Source organism: Cannabis sativa, chromosome 2 (assembly GCF_029168945.1).
Source record: "Cannabis sativa cultivar Pink pepper isolate KNU-18-1 chromosome 2, ASM2916894v1, whole genome shotgun sequence".
NCBI classification, from domain to species: domain Eukaryota; kingdom Viridiplantae; phylum Streptophyta; class Magnoliopsida; order Rosales; family Cannabaceae; genus Cannabis; species Cannabis sativa.
In genome coordinates, this window is record NC_083602.1 from 41,452,932 (window position 1) to 41,473,148 (window position 20,217).

At 36.4% G+C, this 20,217-nt stretch overlaps 3 protein-coding genes and 2 non-coding genes across 5 annotated transcripts; 1 reads left to right on the forward strand and 4 right to left on the reverse strand.

Annotated features, from left to right (window-relative positions):
• Positions 1 to 979: 979 nt before the first annotated feature.
• LOC115719272 (NADH dehydrogenase [ubiquinone] 1 beta subcomplex subunit 2) lies at positions 980 to 4,284 on the reverse strand. Its single transcript, XM_030648244.2, has 2 exons — positions 4,008 to 4,284; positions 980 to 1,197 (listed from the first exon to the last, which is right to left on the reverse strand). Exon 1 carries the CDS (start codon positions 4,206 to 4,208, stop codon positions 4,008 to 4,010), a length of 201 nt encoding a protein of 66 aa, XP_030504104.1. The 5' UTR covers positions 4,209 to 4,284; the 3' UTR covers positions 980 to 1,197.
• Positions 4,285 to 4,485: 201 nt separating this feature from the next.
• Positions 4,486 to 7,202, forward strand: LOC115719271 (peptide chain release factor PrfB1, chloroplastic). Its single transcript, XM_030648243.2, has 7 exons — positions 4,486 to 4,734; positions 4,996 to 5,067; positions 5,380 to 5,600; positions 5,778 to 5,981; positions 6,144 to 6,359; positions 6,439 to 6,625; positions 6,722 to 7,202. The coding sequence occupies exons 1-7, from the start codon at positions 4,560 to 4,562 to the stop codon at positions 7,018 to 7,020; spliced, it is 1,374 nt and encodes a 457-aa protein (XP_030504103.2). The 5' UTR covers positions 4,486 to 4,559; the 3' UTR covers positions 7,021 to 7,202.
• Positions 7,203 to 10,251: 3,049 nt separating this feature from the next.
• On the reverse strand, positions 10,252 to 10,348 carry LOC115721578 (small nucleolar RNA Z103). Its single transcript, XR_004012593.1, has one exon. It is a non-coding gene; the product is annotated as a small nucleolar RNA Z103 (small nucleolar RNA).
• A 113-nt stretch (positions 10,349 to 10,461) lies between these two features.
• On the reverse strand, positions 10,462 to 10,557 carry LOC115721579 (small nucleolar RNA Z103). Its single transcript, XR_004012594.1, has one exon. It is a non-coding gene; the product is annotated as a small nucleolar RNA Z103 (small nucleolar RNA).
• Positions 10,558 to 11,387: 830 nt separating this feature from the next.
• LOC115719948 (uncharacterized) lies at positions 11,388 to 15,245 on the reverse strand. The gene is made up of 5 exons (XM_061109357.1): positions 15,167 to 15,245; positions 14,492 to 14,802; positions 13,064 to 14,215; positions 12,183 to 12,883; positions 11,388 to 11,757 (listed from the first exon to the last, which is right to left on the reverse strand). Exons 1-5 carry the CDS (start codon positions 15,243 to 15,245, stop codon positions 11,388 to 11,390), a joined length of 2,613 nt encoding a protein of 870 aa, XP_060965340.1.
• Positions 15,246 to 20,217: the final 4,972 nt, after the last annotated feature.

The window sequence follows — 20,217 nt, forward strand, 5'->3', positions numbered from 1 at the left end:
TAAGTAAAAATAAAATTTTATATAGTTATTTGAAAGTGTTCTGTACTCGCTTATGGAATGGAATTTTACTCCATTGGATGGAATGGAAGATAGATTTAAAAAATAATGAGAAGCTACAAAAGGAATTTTGCAACACAACTATGGTTAAATAAGGAATAAAATATTAATTATTTAAAGAGATATATATTGAATATTAAGGCATGTGATATTAATTAATTTTATTTTTATTTTTTGAAAAAAAAAAAAGCTAATGTTATTTGATTTGCTACACATATAGGGTAGTGATATATATACCTATATATTTTTTAAATAATAAAGGATGTGATGTTAATTATTTTAATTTTTTTTAAAAAGTTATTTTTTTTTTATTTGCTACACTATACGGTTAAAAAAAATTATATCTATTCCTATTTTATTTTTTTCTTAATTAATTAATATTAATATTTATTAACGGAATAAAAAATAAAAAAAAAAGAGAAAATTAAGAAGAGAAGAGATAGTGACATTCAAAGTGATTTTAGACTGCCACATCACCGCCTCATACTTCTCCTTTATATATATATATAGATACTATACAATACAATAAGGTATAATACAGCGTACCAAACGAACGCTTAATTTTTTTTTTCACCGAGGAGAGTTGAATTGGAATTAGACCACTCTTCGATATTTTGTTGAGCCAAGCAGTGCCTAATATTTTTTTTTTTCTTGAAGATTTTTTTTTTTTTTTTTTTGAGTGTAGTATTACAATCAACTAATAATAATTTAAGGATCTTAAGTTCAAATCTATACCCTCTTTTTTTCCATAGCTTTTTTTGGCCTTGGGTTGGGGTGAATCCTAAGCACAAACTTAACCCCCGTATACAAGGGCCAGCCCTATTGCAAATTACAGATTGGAGAGGATTTAGCATATTACCGTACGGAGAGCATTTCGCTAAATAAATGTAGACTTAATAAGCACTTATGATATAAAACACAATTGAAAAAGAAACAGCACAATGATTTCATTGCGAATTCAAGTCCAACCAAGAGTATTTCAGAAAAGGCATAACAAGCAGACGATCTCAAAGGAGAGTACATAGGCCTTTACAAACAAATTCATTTTATTGAACAGAATATGACAAAGAAGTGCCAAAAAGACATCTATGAACAGAGCCCTTAGAGATCTCACTTCACACCCACTTCATTCAGGATTACCTGCAACAAAACATACAATACGAAAATGATCAGTCGCCATCCTGTGAAATTAACTATTGCAATAAACATCTATGGTCAATTATAATTGTCAACTCTTACAAAGGAACTTAAGAGCAAATGTAGCATTTTTTACATCAAGCTCTTCGTCTAACCTTATAATATTTAGAAAAGAAAAAACTATAACAATTGCCAGTTGCTATGTAGGTGTCAAAGGACTAGAACACATTTTGGGAAACAAACCACATGCTTGACCATTCGAGCTATCATGTCGGTAAGAAAGAACCCTAGAATATTTGGGAATGAAAAACCTATAGCATTTTTATGTAGTTGCCCAAGAAGGACTCAAGCATCACACTGTGGGGAAAGAAAAACACACTTGATCATTTGAACTACCTACCCTCTTGGGTAAGAAAGTGGGTATCATTACAACAATGCTAATAAATATTAATTTCATACTTACTCCTCCTTTCTAATATGCATTTACACATGAATTAACCATAATCACAACAAATACCTCTACCACTTTTCTTATCATTTAACATTAACAAATGAGTAATGGTATATGCATAGTCAAACATTACGACATCATATAGTTTTTCCATCAAAAAAAAAAAAAAAACAACAGATACCCACTGTTTTCCATTGTTTTAAAAAGTAGTGTGTTTAGTAGGTGTGCTGCACATATAATAACTCTCAACAAACCTTTATATATATGTGTGTGTCTTACCTATATAATAAATGCATATCTAACAAAGTTTCTTGTGGCTTAAAAATTCTTATAGTTTTAACATAAACATGTCAAATACTAACAACAATGCTGAAGAGATGTAAATACATAAACCATAATTGTTAACAACTTCTCTAAACAGGCTATATTAGTTGGTAGCTGTTCAATAAAGCATTGTACATTTTGGCTCAAAACTTCTCTAAAGCACTGCCTATTTTGCTTCTCCTAATAAAGTGCCGGATTTTTAAAAAAACTACAAATGCTCTCTCCAATCAACAACACAACATTGTTCCAAGTAACATATTTGTCACTATGTGTAGTTAAAATATTTACAAGTCACATTGCCTAGAAACACCATAAACTAGATTTTACTTGGAGAGAAGTTCCTCAATGTTACCAAACACTTCATCAACACCAATATATAATTGTCCCAAACTTAAACATAGCACTGAAATAAAATATATGTAGGAACAAATACCATACAAATGGGATTCACATGAAAGAAACAGAATTTTTTTAATTGAACCAAAATCAGAAATTTATGGAAGTTTCTTTGGCCCTGGCTCTTACGTTTCAAAAAATTGAGAGCAAAATCTCGTACGATTATTAACACGATTTCTACAATCTTAGAACTAAACATTATAAACTAATTATGACAGACCTTACTATTATTAAGAAGAAGAAATAAACAAAAGAGAATTGGATCATAGCTAAATCATATCCCTGTAGAATACGAAAGTAAAACTCTATACAAAACAGAGAGAATCACTTCAGAAAACTCAAACAACCAGACAAAGTTTCCATCCTCCCTCTGTATTTTAATCCTTATTAGCAGCCTCAAAGTACAGTACCTGTTGTGAGTGAAGTAATTGTTTATCCGGCTGAAACGGAATTCCTCCTCTAAGTGTCTATGAGACGGATTTTGTTGTGTTTTAATTATTTCTGTCAAAAAGTCTTAAAGTCCATTACTATTAGGTGACTGTTAGAAACTCTTTTTTTCTTTTCATTTAAGAAAGGTGACGGTTGGAAACTGCAGAAGAAGAGACAACAAGACCAAAGCAGAGAAAGAATAAGATGTCGTAGACAACGATTGAGATCCAATAAGAATAAGGATCACAATCAGTTCCTTCTTCTCTGCTTCAAAGTCGCAGAGTTTGTGAGTTTCAAATATCAAAAACACTTGAGAAAGCCACAGATTATTTCAGCCCCTCAAAGAAAATTGGAAAAGGCAGAGCCGGTTCGGTGTATAAGGGGACTCTTCCAAATGGCAAAACTGTAGCAGTTAAGAGATTGATCTATAATACAAGGGAATGGGTAGATGAGTTCTTCAATGAAGTTAATTTGATTAGTGGAATGCAACACAGGAACCTTATTAAACTTCTTGGTTGTAGCATTGAAAGCCCTGAGAGTTTGCTGGTGTACGAGTATGTAACCAATAGGAGTCTGAATCAGTTTCTTTTTGGTAAATTTTCTTTCTATTATTCTTTCTCTACATTAGTTCTCAATTTTAATGATTACAATACAAAGTAACAAAACAAATGGTCCTAATACATTTTTCTTTTGACTTGTGAAATGCAGAGAAGAACATGTTTCACATTCAGAATTGGAAGCAGTAGTTTAACATCATTGTAGGAACAGCAGAGGGCCCATCTTCATGGAGGTTCTAAGTTAAGAATAATCCATAGGGACATTAAAAGCAGTAATGAAGGACAAAAGAGCTATTATCAATCCAATTGTATGCCCAACCTCCTCCTTCTAAGAGTTTATTCATAACCAATTCAAGAATGATACGTCACTAGCGTATCTATGGACTTAAGTTTTTCAAGTTCTGATTCTAAATTAGAAAAGCGATAATGTGATCATGTTGATTTCATAACAGCAAAACAGAATGCAGGTGTGGGTGGTAAAAGAGCAATTCTCAATTGGAACTATTATCCAAAATCAAATAAATAAAATGAAAAATTCAAAACAAAAACTCCCTTTCCCTTTCAATCATGGAATGAAACCTTTTGAACACCTAAAATTGCAAGTATAAACAATCATTGAAATGAAAATTGCAGATAAAGCGAAGAAGAAGAAATACCTAATGCTCATCATGTCCATGGCCATGGCCCTCCCAAGGATGTCTCCACCCCAAGACTACAGGACCATCTTGCTTGGCTCTGTACAGAACCCAAAACCACATCATAGCACACATGCCCTTCCCAGTAATTACGTGCCACCGCTTAGGTGCGTACATCGTTAATCCCTTGTACGTCGTCCCTTCTCCATGCCCACCTCCCATCGCTTCTCTCACTCTCTTTCTCCTTCTCCGCAAACAAGCCCTAATCGGAATCAGGCCTCAAGAAAAGTGAATTTCTCGATCCTTGGCTATATAAATAAGTCAAATTTTCAAAACTATCGAAACGACATGTCGTTGGCGACCAAGATATGATTTGTTTGCTCAGTCGTTGGATAAACATAACAACATAGTCAGACCATGAATTAATGGCTCAGATTCACTTAGAGACTCTGGTGACGTGGCAGCATCTGAGCGCTTAAAATAGGGATGAGATTCATGTCGCTGGCGGGTATTATTACTTTCTTGCTTGAAAATGAACTGAGCTGAGCTGAGAGAGAGCGAGCTTTGTTGGCCATGGATTGTCTTCTTCGACCTCTCTACAGCTCAACCTTTATGATTATCCCAAAACCCATCAATAATTCACTGCCATTAATGCCAAAGCCAGTTCCTTTGCTTTCGCTCAATCCCACATCGTTCCCCTTCTTATCCCCAAAACACCTCCCACTTTATTCTCGCTCTCCTCGTTATGGTGCGTCAACTCATAACTTTTTTACTTTTTGGCTCTTTTGAATGTTTACAAGGAAAGCTGTATTGGTCTTGGGTAACTGGGGTGGAATTTTCGTGGGTTTGTTTTTATTTTCAAAATCGCTTGTTTACCCTTCTGTCTGATATTGCTGGAGCGTAATGGGTTTCATGAAAGATTACTTTTTCTTTGGCTACTTTAAGTAATTATATTGAATTTGTGTGTTCTTTGGATGAAGTTTGCTTATTGACATTTTGGGTGCTTCAGTTTTGTACGCAACACAACAAAGCCAAGTAAGTGAGGGAGTCAACAACGAGACCAGAGAATGGGCTATGCAAGGTATGTTCTTAATTTGATCTTAAAATTAGAGCGTTCCGCTTGCTCTATGATTAACATTTATAGAACTTAGTAAAGTGTTTCTACTTTTATTAGCATTGTTTGAGTTAGATTTTAAGAACAAAAGATTCAGCTCCGTGATTTAATTTTCTTTTGGTTCTTAATTTTATCATCTTGTGGCATTTTCAATTGCCTTAGCTTAAAGGACGAAGCTTTTTAGTTACAAGTCAATTGAATTTGTCAATTTTCTGTTTTGTTTTATTCTTTTTTTGGTTAATAATTTATGAACTTATGATGACTTCGATTTGGGCGCAGATTTTTATTCCCTTAGAAAAGAAGTAGAAGCAGCTTCTGAACGTGTTGAAGAGATTAGAGCCTCTGCTGGTCTTCAACTACTAGAAAAAGAAGTTTCAGCTTTGGAGTCAAAAGCATCTGATAGCTCTTTCTGGGATGATCGAGCCAGTGCTCAGGAAACTCTTTCAGCTCTCAATGATGTCAAAGACAAGATAAAACTGCTTACTGAGTTCAAAACAAAGGTCCATGCAATTCTGTTTGTGATTAAGAATGCCACTAATGATCCTTACCGAAAAAAAAAAAAAAAGATTGCCACTAATGGTTTTTCCTTCCTTATTATGTTTCTTGTCTAGTTACAACTGTTGACAATGAAAATGTCCCTTTCCACTTACATTTTTGTCTCTCATTATTAAATATAGGTTGAAGATGCAGAAACAATAGTCACTCTAACTGAAGAGATGGACTCCACAGACACTGCTCTGCTTGAAGAGGCTAACAGTATTATCAAGGAATTGAACAAGGCTTTAGACCGGTTTGAGTTGACTGAACTTCTTTCTGGTCCGTACGACAAAGAAGGAGCTGTTATCTCTATAACAGCTGGTGCTGGAGGCACTGATGCTCAGGTGAAATAGTACTACTATGTCCTATGCAATATTTACATTCTTTTCCAAAATAAGGTAGTGGTAAATGTTTGCCGAGTACTGTTTTCAAATTATTTGTTGCCAAAATTAAACTTGACTCCCTCATTTTCTTGTGTAAATACCTTTTGATAATTTCCAGTGCAGGATTGGGCTGACATGCTTCTCAGGATGTATGTAAGATGGGGAGAAAAGCAGAGATATAAGACCAGAGTGGTTGAGAAATCCCCAGGAGAGGAAGCAGGGATTAAATCGGCAACACTCGAAGTTGAAGGCCGATATGCTTATGGATACTTATCCGGAGAGAAAGGAACTCATCGGATTGTTCGACAGTCACCTTTTAATGCCAAAGGCCTCCGCCAGGTATCCATCAAAGTAGCATTTTCATCTTCACAATATGTGTAATCCTAATCAATGGTTTAACTTAAAAACAACATGGCAGACAAGCTTTTCTGGTGTTGAAGTCATGCCTCTTCTTCCTGAAGACTCCTTAGATGTTGAAATCCCTGAGGAGGATTTGGATATAAGTTTTTCAAGGGCAGGTGGGAAAGGTGGCCAGAATGTGAACAAAGTTGAAACTGCAGTCAGAATCACTCATATCCCAACTGGTGTCACTGTTCGGTGTACAGGTTCTCTCTTTATAGTTTTACCATTTCTCCTTTTCGGGTTTATTACTCAATAAAATTGTAGTCTTGGTCTTTTACTTATTCAAAAACACAATGCAGAGGAGAGGTCTCAGCTGGCGAACAAGATCAAGGCACTGAGCCGTTTGAAAGCTAAGTTGTTGGTCATAGCCGAGGAGCAAAGAGCGACCGAGATAAAGCAAATACGAGGCGATGCGGTGAAGGCCGAGTGGGGGCAGCAAATTAGGAACTATGTTTTCCACCCATACAAACTGGTGAAGGATGTAAGGACGAGTTTGGAAACATCAGATGTTAGCTCTGTAATGGATGGTGAACTGGAGCCCTTCATCAAGGCTTACCTCAAACTCAAATACACCACGGCCATGTCTTCAAATGATTAGAATATGTAGCGTTGTGAAACTTGTTTTTGGTAATTATTTTTTGCTATGAATGTAAATTAAGTAATGTCTCCCATTAATGGTCATCACAGCGTGAGTATAGATGCGATTATACATGCTATATCATATTGAACAGTGGCCTATCAAGATTTTTCAAACTACAATCAAGAGAGATATTACTAGCATTTTTTTTTAGGGAAACTACCCCTGGGGGGGTTAAATTTCCATCGCATGAGCATTCGTTATCTAACCCAAGTGATCTCCTTGTGAGCCTGTACGCCAAGTCATTTGCACTTCGAGGGACCTAGGAGATTTTTACATTAGGGAGAGAAGATAACTCCTCTTGTAGACACTATAACGCCTCCATAGTGAGAGATGTTGTCATTTAGCTGTTGGACATGCTTCACCAAGTTGAGGCAATTCGTTTTAATGTAGTGAATTGGCAATTGGTGTTGTTTGCACCATCTTAAGGGCTTGTAAGAGGGTTGTGGCCTCAATTATTTTTGGTGAATGCACTCCTCTGTATGATTTTAGTAACCCTGCCTTCTGTGTGATCCTGCACCACCACTCTTAAGCCACTCTTGTTGTCTTCTTTGAAAAGAGCACCATCCACGTTCGATTTCATGGTTCCTGCAGGTGGAGGTTCTCATTACGTGACTGGTTCAACTGGTCTGTGGTCATTTTGTGTTTCTAGTACTCCCTGCACCAATTGGTATTGGTGGTAAAATTGTGCCTCCTCTTTTAATTGGGTGTTCTTGACTTTGGCCATTGAAAACTGTTACATTTCGGTTATTTCAGATCTTCCATAACATACAGAGGAAAATATTGAATTCATGTTCCTGCACTTGGGATTTTATTAGTAATATAGTGTCAAAAGCTGAAAAAGATTGTCTTGTAAAGCAAGGATTTGAAATGTGTACCTAACCAGAGCTTCTTAACACCCTTAAAACTGAACGATGCATGAAGTAGAGTTTTTAGACCTTGTTAACATTGAGGACATGTTGGGTTGATTTGAAGACCGCAGATATTAAGATTTGAATTTGTTGACACCAAGTTATTACATACATGGTAAACAAAGTGTTTGATTTTTAGGGGGATCTTGAGATTTCACAAAGACTTCTGCCATTTGGTAGATTGGGAGGAATTGGGGACGGATGCTTTATGAGTAGACTTGGCTAGTTGATAACCTGACTTGAGCGTATAATTCTATGGCTTGTTAAGGAGCAATACTGGCTTGTTTGGCAGAGAGATCGTTAAAGGGTTGATTGTTTTATGATTCAAAAATTTTGTTTTCAAAAAGAGTTTTGGAAATAAAAAAAATTGAATTTTGTATGTTAAAATTTGTTTCTAAAAATGTTTGTAGTGTTTTTGAGTTTTGAAAAATTAAATTTGTGATTGGTTGTATTTTAAGAATTTTTGGATTCAATAATTTGAAAATTTAGGTTTTTTTTTTTTTTTTTTTTTTTTTTTTTTTTTTATGTAGACTCCCACCTTTGAAATTTTAAAAAACATAAAATTATTTTTGAATCCCACTCTAATGACTTAGAAATCTAGACAAAAATTTATAGTAATTAATTCCCTATATTGAAACAATAATTTCTACAGAGAAAAATTAAAAAAAGATGCTTTGATCTACTTTTCTAACCTTATGGCTGTTTTTCTGAATATGAAAACTAAACTAGAGCAGCTCTCTTTTTATAGGTGAAGGAAGTCCTATTAAATAGGAATAAAATAATCAAAAAAATATAGAAAAATACATAAAAATTAATTTTTGAAATTGATCGTCAATTTTCGAATTTCGAGTCCCAATAGCAGGATTCACTCCAAGTAAGTTGTATCTTAAATTCATAACTCCCTTAGAGTCAATTTGAAGTCGATAACTTTAAAATTGCAATTGAAGTGTGAGGCATAACTTGATATTGAATTGAAATAGCTTCAGAACACAATTTGAATCGCGTCAATCGAATCAATATTGAGTGAGTTATAACCACTTTACAAAAGGTTGTTCTGGATTCATCACCAACCTGGACACTCTATAAGTGGAAAAACACGTGAATATATTTTTTGATGCTTATGTGATATTTTGACATCACTTATGCCATTTCTGTGTTCTAATGAAGCTGATCACCAGTTTTCGAAGATGTTGCTATTTTACGAAAACAAGACTCGAAACTACCCGATTTCTAAGTAAATCATCTAGTCAAAAATATGAAAAAAAAAATATATATGAAGTTGTGAATTTATCTGTTCTGACTTCATGTCTCTCAATTATTGTAAAATACTAGATGAACGGTAAATCAAATTGAATTAGAAGAATCTAATATACCAGGCTATTTGTCAGCCTAAGCATTAGGTGTATTTCAAAGTTTTTGAGATATCATTTTGAAACTTCTAAGGTTCAAGAACTTAGGACGGAGTCTCTTACTCCATTTATGACCATTCTAAAGAGAATGCTTAGAGCAAAATTGGCATTTAAGTGGTCAAAACCAACACACCAAGTTAATGGTCAACCTGAGCACCCAGTTATTTCTGATGACCAAAAAAATGTTTAGAAATGGCCCAAAGTTTCAAGCTGGAAGTTACATTTAGTTCCCGTAAATAGTCAAAAAAAAAAAAATCCTCGAAAATAGTTCAAACTTCCATTTTGCAGGTTAATACAATTAAGTCCTGAGTTTTGGTGGACAGTAATAGCCTACAGAAGGCCCGAGATAAATGACGTCGGACTGGTTTTGGATAATGAAAAGTGTGTTCGGTATCCAGATTACGGGCAAATATTTTACTTTCTTATAAACACCTTATCTTAGTTATTAATCTAACACGGATAACAAACAACTTCGTTAACAATTTCAAGTTCATCCCTTAAGATTTCCAATTTGAAATAAATTGTTATTTTGGTATCAATTCGTTCATTATAGAGTACTTTTAACGGTTCATATAAAGACCTTATTTTACTTATTAATCTAACTGAAGGTCCACTCAAATTTTTTATTTCAATAAAAAAAAATTATGATGATGTTCCGATGACTGTAACTGATAAAAGTAATTGTTATAGGTTGCTCGAATCATATTAAAACCTAAGAAAAATCTGTAGAAAAAAAAATCTTCAAATAAAAAACATTGCCATGAAAGGTTATTTCGCTATAATGTACAACCCATTATTGGGGATAGGTTTTAATGTTTTATGGATTCGCACAATTTTAAAATTTAAAAAAAAAAAACAATTATTGTGCAAAGATGGATCAGACAAATTGGCTTGATCTCTCGAAAGAGATAAATAATGCGCTCAGTATAATCAGCTTCGATCATCTGGGGAAATAGTCATCACCTCCATCTCATTTTTTTTCCAAAAAAAAGAAATAAATAAAAAAGCAATCTTGAAATATAATTTAGGCTAAACTTAATAATAAAAGAAACAAAAATATGTATATATATATATATGAATGTATGGATCAGAAAATTGGCTTGATTCTCTCAAGGAGAATAATAGTGCGCTCAGTATAATCAGCTTCGATCATCTGGGGAAAAAGTCATCACTTCCAACTAAACAATATGCATATATATAAATGTATAAAAAAAAAAAGAAAATTTGCCCGAAACGACGAAAAGGAGAGAGGCGATGAGTTCCTTGCGGCCACCAAAGGCCTCTACGATTCGCAGAAACGGATCAACTATGGCGTCTGCTCATACTCAGCGCTCACAGCAAATGCAAACAGCGCTGGCAATCAGTTTAATAGACGCTAACATAATAGAAAATATTTCAAGATCAATATCAGCTAAGATTTAAAAAAAGAAAAAAGATCGGGATTATCGAATTGCAGTGACGTATTAGTTTATGATGGCCTTTGAGGCGAGAGAGGTATTTATAGGACTTATCTTTGTTCATCGAAACCCTAATTTTTGTGGGCCGCCTACATACATGCATTGGCCCATCTCAATCCATGGGTGGCGACTAGCTAGGCTTGAAAGATGGTATTTTTTTTGGTAAAAAATTTATCAATTTTTTTGTTTTTAATATTTGTATATAGTAAGTAAGCATATACAATTAAAATGGTTTAATAAACATATACAATTAAAATGGTTTAATATATATATATATATATATATATTTGAGAGAAAGGGAGCCCGCTAAAGAGAAAGAAACTCAATAAGGTGACAGGGGTCATCGCCTATCCAGATTGCAACTTCATCTAACCCCAAAGCCCGATGTGCCAGTTTATCAGCAAAGTAGTTGGCACCGCGAGTGACATGAGAGAGCCGGGCGTTAGGGATGAGAGATAAAGCTTCCTTAATTTGACAAATAAGGTCTCCGAAAACTGTAAAATCTTCCTTATTATGGGACAGTGTGTCGGTAATGGCTTTGCAGTCCGTTTCTACCTCTTGGACCAGGAAATGTTCGTCGATGCACCAACGCAGCATAGAGAGGAGGAATTTAGCTTCAAGAGTAGGACGGCTCCTCCCCCGATGTAAGGCTGGGCCAGGGCTGCAACTACCAAACCTTCACTATTTCTGATAACACCGCCAAAACCCGCTTTTCCGTCTATCTTAGAAACTGCTGCGTCCACATTGAGCTTGAGAAGACCTGAGGCCGGAGGAGACCAAGTTGTGGTGGCTATAGAATGTTGTGGTCTGGAGGTGGGTGCTGAAGCCGATAGAGAAGAATTAAACTCAGCCAGGTAGGAATGCGCCAGGTTGAGAATTGCATGAGCCTGATCTTGAGCTTGACCTTTTAGCGCTTTGTTCCTGTTAAACCAAATGAACCAAGCAGTGCAAAGAAACAATTCTACTTCTTTTTTGGTTAGAGAGGTGTATATCATATCAGCTATATCATGAAACATAATCTCAGAAGAGGAAGGAAAAATGTAAGGATAAAATTGCGTATCTTTCCAGACTCTTCTAATACTCTGACAGTAGAACAAAGCGTGAGACACCGATTCTTCTAAATTTCCACAACGGTCACAACCCGGGGAGTGAATGATTTTTCTATAGGCTAGGTTTTTTGCGGTGGGGAGGGTTGAGTTTGTGGCTCGAAAAGCAAAGTGTTTCACCTTGGCAAGAAGATTAAGATGCCAAAGGGTTTTCCACCAAGGTGAGGGGGAGGAAGAAGAGGGAATATCTAGGGGGAAGTAGAGGAAAGGCTAAGATGATAACCAGATCTGACTGAGTACGCTCCAGATTTTGAAAATTCCCAAATCTGATCATCAGGAGAAGGGGAAAGAGGGAGGGGAATAGCAAGAATTTGCTCAACCACATGAGGCGGGTAGAATCTGTTTAAGGTGGTTATATCCCAAGTCATAGAATTAGTGATGAACGATTCAACTTTGTCAGGGACGGGGGAAATGGGGGTAACCTGACGGATGCCCGGTATCCAATGATCGCGGGTTGTGGATGTGTTCTGCCCATTACCTATTTTTGATATAATTCCTTTGTGCAGCAGCTCTTTTCCCCAGCAAATGCTACGCCAAACGAAGGATGGAGAGTGTCCTGGAGAGCTATCGAGAAAAGATGAATGAGGGTAATACCTAGCGGACAAAATTTTTGACACTGTTGAGTTTGGTTGTTTTAAGATGCGCCAGGCTTGCTTTGCAAGCAAAGCTTGATTAAAGTGTACCAGCGAACGAAATCCTAACCCGCCATCCCTTTTGGATTCGCAAAGCTTTTTCCAGCTTTGCAAGTGAGTCTTGGGGCGGTTATTTTCGTTGACACCCCACCAAAAGTTGGCCATAATGGACTCAAGAGAATGGCATGTGGCTACAGGGAGGCGAAAACAAGCCATAGAATACGTTGGGATGGCCTGAATGACGGATTTGAGAAGGATTTCTTTGCCTCCTTTTGAAAATACTTTATTCTTCCAGTTGTGAAGGTGGCCCTAGACCTTGTCATGAAGATAATAGAATAATTGCTTTTCCGTTCGCCCAATGTGCTGGGGGAGTCCCAAGTATTTTTCAAAGGAGGAACGGACCGGGATTCGCAAAAAATCTAAAATTAAAGTTTGATCTCTGAGCTCGACATCTGGGGAGAAGTAGAGTGAGGACTTTTGGAAATTCACCTTCTGACCGGTGGCCCTCTCATACACTTCCAGGACATCTTTGATGGTGTTACAAGAGCTGATAGAAGCTTGACAGAAAAGAAAACTGTCATCCGCAAACAGGAGATGAGAGATTGTGGGGGCCCGTCTAGCAACTTTAAAATCCACAAGAGTTTTATTTCTTTCTTGCTGGTGCAGGAGGGAGGAGAATCCTTCCGCACACAATAGAAAGAGGTAAGGGGAAAGGGGGTCACCCTGGCAAATACCTCTAGAAGGAATGACATTACCAACGACTTTGCCATTAAGATTAAATTGAAACGTGCCTGTGGAGATACAGGCAAAGATCAATCGAATGAAACGGTGGGGAAATTGGAATTTTCGGAGTATGGCCACTATAAATGCCCACTCCACTCTGTCAAAGGCTTTGGCCATATCGAGTTTAACCGTCATCCATCCTGATTTCCCTCTGGACTTAAGCTTGATGGAGTGCGCTACCTCCTGGGCAATAATGATGTTGTCCGATATGAGCCTACCAGGGAGAAACGCGCTCTGATTGCGCGAGATCAAGCTGTTGAGGACGAGTTTGAGTCTATTGGCGATTGTCTTCGAGATAATTTTATAAACTATGTTGCAAAGGCTAATAGGTCGGTACTCAGAAATAGATGTGGGTTGCTTGACTTTAGGAATGAGCGTGATGAGAGTGGTGTTCAGGGAAGCCACATCGCCGTTGCCATTGAGAAAACTTGAGGCTGCGTTAAGGATGTCATTCCTGACAGTTGACCAGGTAGCCTTGTAGAAGTTAGAGTTGAATCTGTCCGGGCCAGGGGCTTTGTCTAGGGGAAGTTGAAAAAATGCTTTTTCAATTTCGTCAGGGGCAAACTCTTCAGTCAGAAGAGCTTTATCCAAGTCGGATAAAGAACACGAAATGCCTTTCAGTGCTCTATGCATATCCTCTTCAGCGGGGTGCGAGGAAGAGAAAAGTTGGTCAAAATGAGATTCAATCTCCCGAGTGATACCCACCTCATCAGAGATAATGCCACCATTTGGCGAATGGAGTTTATGAATTTTGTTGATCTTTTTCTGATGAGAGGCGTATTGGTGAAAAAATTTTGTGTTCTTGTCCCCCTGAGCCAGCCATTGAGTCCTAACGCGCTGTTTCCAGTAAGTTTCCTCCTTGTACAAAAGAGCCTCAAGTTTGGATTAGAGGTCTTTGATATTTGCTATAGTTCGATCATCCCAAAAAGGAGTTGAGCGGGCCCTTTCCAGATCTTTCTCAATCTTACTTATGTGCTTTTTGAAATTGAAATCTTTTTTGTGATTCCAATTGCTAAGACTTCTAGCGCACATGGCGTGTGTTGCAATGAGATTGGGGATGGCCTCGAGGTGGGCCGAGGGGCCAGTCCAGGATTGATCAAACACTTGGCTCCAACTAGGGTCCTTTAACCAAACATTTTCAAAGTGAAAGCGTTTACTTTTATCCTTCATCCGAGAGCCCGGAGGGGGGGAAGTGACTAATTCCAAGGCTGGGTGGTCAGATCCAAAGAAACCCAAATGAGAAAGAGTGGCCTCAAGGAAGATATCTATCCAAGAATTATTAGTGATTCCCCAGTCTAATCGCTCTTGGATGTTTCTGGGGGCAGCCACACTGTTATTCCAGGTGAGCAGGGGACCCGCGGGCTCGAGCGGGAAAAGGTTAAAAGAGTCCAAGAGATGCCTAAAATTAGGCGAGGGGCCCCTATCAGGATTACCACCTTGTTTATCTTGCGAAAAAAGAAAAGCGTTAAAATCCCCCATGATAATCCAAGGGTGACCAGGGTTATCCCTACCTATCCTTTTCAAAATTTGCCAGGTATGGGGCCTGAGCGATGCAATAGGAGAGCCATAAAAACAGGTAAGGTGGAAAGAGACATTAGTGAGAGCACACGACACATAACAATCAAAATGACTATTAGATTGGGAACGTAAAGTAACAGTGACATCATTAGTCCATAAACAAAAGCAAGCCCCCACTTCTACCTACCCTAGGTATTTCTAAGCCCGAATCAAAATGGAGCTTGATCTTAATATGATCGATAGCATTTTTAACAAGCCGAGATTCCATAACAAATAAAATAGTAGGATTACATGAAGACACTAAACGGAAGAGATTCCGGAATGCACTGTCACTCCCAAGTTCACGTCCATTCCAGCTCACAAGCTTCATGGCGGCAGGCAGGCTTGCTTAGTGGCTAGGCCTGCACTTCCAGGAGAGGCTTCAGTGACAGGAGGATTGTCAGAGCGGGATCGCTTGATTTGATGACGGAGCTCCCCAATGACCATTTCAGCTTGCCTTTTGAATTTGTCCTTGGAGTCAGGCTTGTTCCTTTTCCTCGAAGCCTTTGAGCCCGTGGGAGTTGCAACACCTGGCTGGTAAGTGAGATTCATGGCTTCAAGTCTTTTACTAGTATCCAGAAGTGGGATATTTTCTGGTAAAGGCACTTGACAGTATTTTGAGCTAGTGGAGTGGGAGATGGTAGAATTTTGGGGGGTGATGGCCTGGCTCGGGTTGGAAATAGGAGAGGCTTTTTGGACGCTCGTGTTACTCATCGTGGCATTGAGAAGGGCGGTATAGGATGGTGTGATGGTCTCGGGTGGGGGATTGTGGGGTTGATGGGGGTGATTGTGGTGGTGTGGGCCTCGGCTTGGGTCATTTGGGGGTGTTCTTGTGTGTAGGTTGATGGGCCAGACTTGTATAAACCCACTTGTTGGGTTTGGCCGTGAGGAGAGCAATGACCTTGGGAGCCATATGTGGGAAATGGTAGCATGTTGTCGGGGGGAGCAACACACATCGCACTAGCCGGATTAGTGGTCATAAAGGAAGCCACCGGAGGGTTGGCAAAGTTGAGCTGTTCAGGGCACAACAAAGCATTAGTGGTAACTTTAACTTTACCCATGATGGTTTTGATGTCATACCTTAGTTCTGGAGGGAACGGGGCTTCGTCACATGCTTTCATGTAATCCATGCACCCTTTGTTGTAACTATGTCCCATTCGGCTGCTGAAAAAGCAAATATCTGGAAGATTCTCGTTCTTCAATTCAAGCCAGACAACTTTATTTATACCCGAGAAATGGACCGGCATGCCTCGAGGAAGAGGCTGAGCAACTTCAAACATGACCCTAAGTCGAAAATAGGGCCCCCAAGTCTCGTGAAAAGATGGCCGGTAAATCTCCAAGAGATGACCGAGGGAGGAAGAAACAAGGACAGCTAGTTCTTCCGAGCGTTTAAGGAACGGAGTGTTAAACACTTGAACCCAAAGAGGGATTTTGAGTAGGATATCACCATTGAGAACATCCAAGGAGTTTGGGATGTCCATTAGGATAGCTTGGTTGAGATAGGTCCAAGGTTGTTGCAGCAAAACGCGACGCCTATCTCCATCACAACCAAACTCAACCAGGAAGAGACCGTTGGAACGGTCAGTAATAGTCATGGGACTCCGAGAAATGTGATTCCAATTTTTGGTCATTTTCTCTATAAAGTTCTTACGGTTAAAAGATTTAACCGTATGAACTTTAACAACCAAGTAGAGTGGGACGGGCTGAATCTCGGTATCGAAAGCATTTGTGGGGGAAGGATCATGGAGCGTTTGAATAGTGCACTCAGTTTCTATGAGGTTAAGAGCAATAGAAAGGGAGTTTGTTAAGTCATCCATTGAATGGGCCGACTGTGTATAACGATAAGCTAATGACAAAGTAAGAGCTAAATGGTTTGGGAAGAGAAAAATAAAATAAGATTGGATAATACTACACCACAGATGAACCAAAAGCAAAAGTTGACCAAGATGCGATTGAACTTTAACTGCAGGGTGTGTATGAATTGAACAACAATGAGCCAGGTGCAGTGCGTAGATGGAATGTGTTTGACTGAGTGAGTGCAACAGTGAACTACAGATGCAACAATGAATCGGCTGCAGTGCAAAGGTGGAAAGAGTTTGACCGAGTGAGTGCAATAGTGGACTAAAGATGCAACAATGACCCAAGAGATGAATAATAGTAATTAGAAAGACTAAAAAGTACCACAACAGGAAGCAAGACAGAATGAGATGCAATAGAAAATAAGAACTAAAATTACTAGGCAGCAACGAGACTTGGTGTGTGCACAGGGTGACTATCCAGGGAAAACCAACAATACTTGTAGGGCGAGGGATAACTATAGGCTGTGTATGGTTGGTAGTGTATGAGAGATGGTAATGTAAAGGACAACTAAGAAGAGAGTAAGACCTAGAAATTTTGCTATGCAGGGGTATCGTCTCAGCCTGCCTTTAAATAGAAATTCCTCTGAGAGCTAAGGCAAACCGATTTGGTAACTATCACTTCTATAGCATTTAATGCAGAACAGAGATGCTACATAAAGGATTTGTATGTAGTACTAGGCAGATTACACATATAGATTTAAATTAATGAGACATTTAAACCCATTTTGACAAAAGGAATTAAACCCCTTCTGAAAACATATTTGAAATGATACCCATTACCCAAAAACCCTTTCAAAGTACGAAAGTCATACTGTAATTTAATTGGGATACCAAATATGTATCTAAATTGTTCAATAAAAAACTCTTTTCTCTACACCGATTTGACAGTGAATAGGGGAGATTGGAAGGGAAATTGAATACCTGTAAGGGGCTTATTAATATCTGTACGGATCGACGATTTGGGGAGGAGGCCGGAGTTAATGTTGATTCGACTGGAGTGGTTGAGTCGAGTCCGTCTGGTGCGGCTGGAGTGGCTCGGATGAATCGAGCTACTCTGGGATTCGTTGGAGGAGGAGTTGGAGCCACCTTGATCAGCAGATCTGGGGCTTGGCATCGATTTCACTCTGTGGAAAATCATGGGGGAAAGGTGTGAACGCACTGGAGAAGAAGAAGAATCCATGTTTATACTTTGCATGGAGAGAGAGCAAAAGAAGAGTCTCGAAAGGGTTTTGTTATTATCATTATATAGAGAATGATTTTTCAATAAGGTAATGGTTTAATAAACATATAATATTAAAATGGTTTAATATTTTTTTATTTTTAATATTTGGGTGGCGAGAGTATTTTTGTTGTATTCTAACTAATTAAGTAATAAAAGTGCATATACAATTAAAATGGTTTAATAAACATACAAATACAATATATATTACTAGTTATTTTTTTTCTTGAAATATGCTAGTTAGTTGTATTAATATTATTTTATTTGTTTTTTCTTAAAAAAAAAATAAAAAACTACCAAACAACATGTATAAAGTGGTATTACATAACAGAAAAAAGAAAAGAAAAAATAAGTTAGTCATCATTGGTATTTTTTTTTTCTTTTTTATCATCATTCCTAAAGTCTATAGTCATCATCATCCCCAGCATCATAATTCCTAATTCTTACTCCGCTTCATACATGGTTGTTGTGGCTACTGCTAATGTTACTTTTTATTCTTAGAGATTTTATTATAACAGAAGAAAATCAAGATGCATTATAATTCTATTTTAAAATAATACAAGGACTAAAATAAGAGATTGATTAAATATATCTATTCTATATAAAATGTGACTATATAACAGAATTCTTAGTTTATGAGAAATTATTGGGTGACTTTTTTTAAAAAGTTTTCTATTCAAAAATAACAATTTTTTTTATTAAGATATATTTTAAAAAGTTTTCTATTCAAAAATAACAATTTTTTTTATTAAGATATATTTTAATATTAATATTACTTTTTAAGATGTATCTTTTGTGTTTTGGTCTCTTAATTTGTAATTTATATGAGCTCTAAATTTATTGACTTGTAATTTTGGTCTCTAGAATGCAAGTGTTATTTTCAATTTTGTTTCTCTTCATTTTCAATTTATTGATGGCTCAAATTTTATAATTTGATGAAAGATGAGTAAACAGATGAGAAAGAAAATAAACGAGGATACACTTGATATGAATATAGGTTATTATTTATACATTATTTGGTTTCTAGAAGCAGAGATGAAATGTTTGACAAAATATCTCAAAGAATGACACCAATGAGTGACTTGAAAATTGTCGAACATGCTTTTTTATTTGTAATATATTTTATTGTAGTTGCTGTTATCTATTCTATATAAAATGTGACTATATAACAGAATTCTTGGTTTATGAGAAATTATTGGGTGATTTTTTTTTTAAGTTTTCTATTCAAAAATAACAATTTTTTTTTATTAAGATGTATTTTAATATTAATTTTTAAATAAATTAATATTACTTTTTAAGATGTATCTTTTGTGTTTTGGTCTCTTAATTTGCAATTTATATGATCTCTAAATTTATTGATTTGTAATATTGGTCTCTAGAATGCAGGTGTTATTTTCGATTTTGTTTCTCTTGATTTTCAATTTATTGATGGCTCAAATTTTATAATTTGATGAAAGATGAGTAAACAGATGAGAAAGAAAACAAACGAGGATACACTTGATATGAATATAGGTTATTATTTATATATTATTTGGTTTCTAGAAGCAGAGATGAAATGTTTGACAAAATATCTCAAAGAATGACACCAATTAGTGACTTGAAAATTGTCGAACATGCTTTTTTATTTGTAATACATTTTATAGTAGTTGTTGTTATAATATTCTTGATGTTTCTTTTGTGATTCTAACAGAGGTGATATATACATGTCTATTTATTATACATTTAGGAGTTTCAAGCTTTTAAGCAACAAATGTGCATTCTATTCTAAAATGTACACCTTCAATGATAAAATATTAAGTTTGAATATATCTTAAATATTAAGTTTGTAATTATATTATCATAATTTCCTTAATTATATTAAATTATTAAAACTAACATATTGCAATTAGTATTTATTTTAAATTGTAACACCATCATTTAAATTATTTGAAAATACATAAAAATTACTACACCCAATAATAAAATAAGTTTTTCTTGAATAAATCACTTTATTAAAAAAATTCAATTAAACTATAATAATAAATTAAATTATATGATTATTTATTGAATCATTCTCATTTATATTATAAAACACCTATCATAAAATTAAGTATACGTGCCTTGCACGTAGTTTTCTCCTAGTATTACAATACACATATATATACACTATATATATTGCATATATATATATATGAAAGGTAGAAGAAAAAGAATACAACACATTAATATAATACATATATAATAAG

Excerpts from the sequence above, each read along its gene's own strand:
- LOC115719271 (XM_030648243.2), top strand. The coding sequence starts at position 4,560 with ATGGATTGTCTTCTTCGACCTCTCTACAGCTCAACCTTTATGATTATC. Across the intron at positions 4,735-4,995 it reads TTCTCGCTCTCCTCGTTATG|TTTTGTACGCAACACAACAA; the intron begins GTGCGTCAACTC and ends TGGGTGCTTCAG. Across the intron at positions 6,360-6,438 it reads ATGCCAAAGGCCTCCGCCAG|ACAAGCTTTTCTGGTGTTGA; the intron begins GTATCCATCAAA and ends ACAACATGGCAG.
- LOC115719272 (XM_030648244.2), bottom strand. The coding sequence starts at position 4,208 with ATGGGAGGTGGGCATGGAGAAGGGACGACGTACAAGGGATTAACGATG.
- LOC115719948 (XM_061109357.1), bottom strand. The coding sequence starts at position 15,245 with ATGAAGCTTGTGAGCTGGAATGGACGTGAACTTGGGAGTGACAGTGCA. Across the intron at positions 14,803-15,166 it reads CTTCCGTTTAGTGTCTTCAT|ATAAACAAGGTGGTAATCCT; the intron begins GTAATCCTACTA and ends TTTTTTCGCAAG. Across the intron at positions 11,758-12,182 it reads GAATTTTCAAAATCTGGAGC|GAACAAAGCGCTAAAAGGTC; the intron begins GTACTCAGTCAG and ends TTGGTTTAACAG.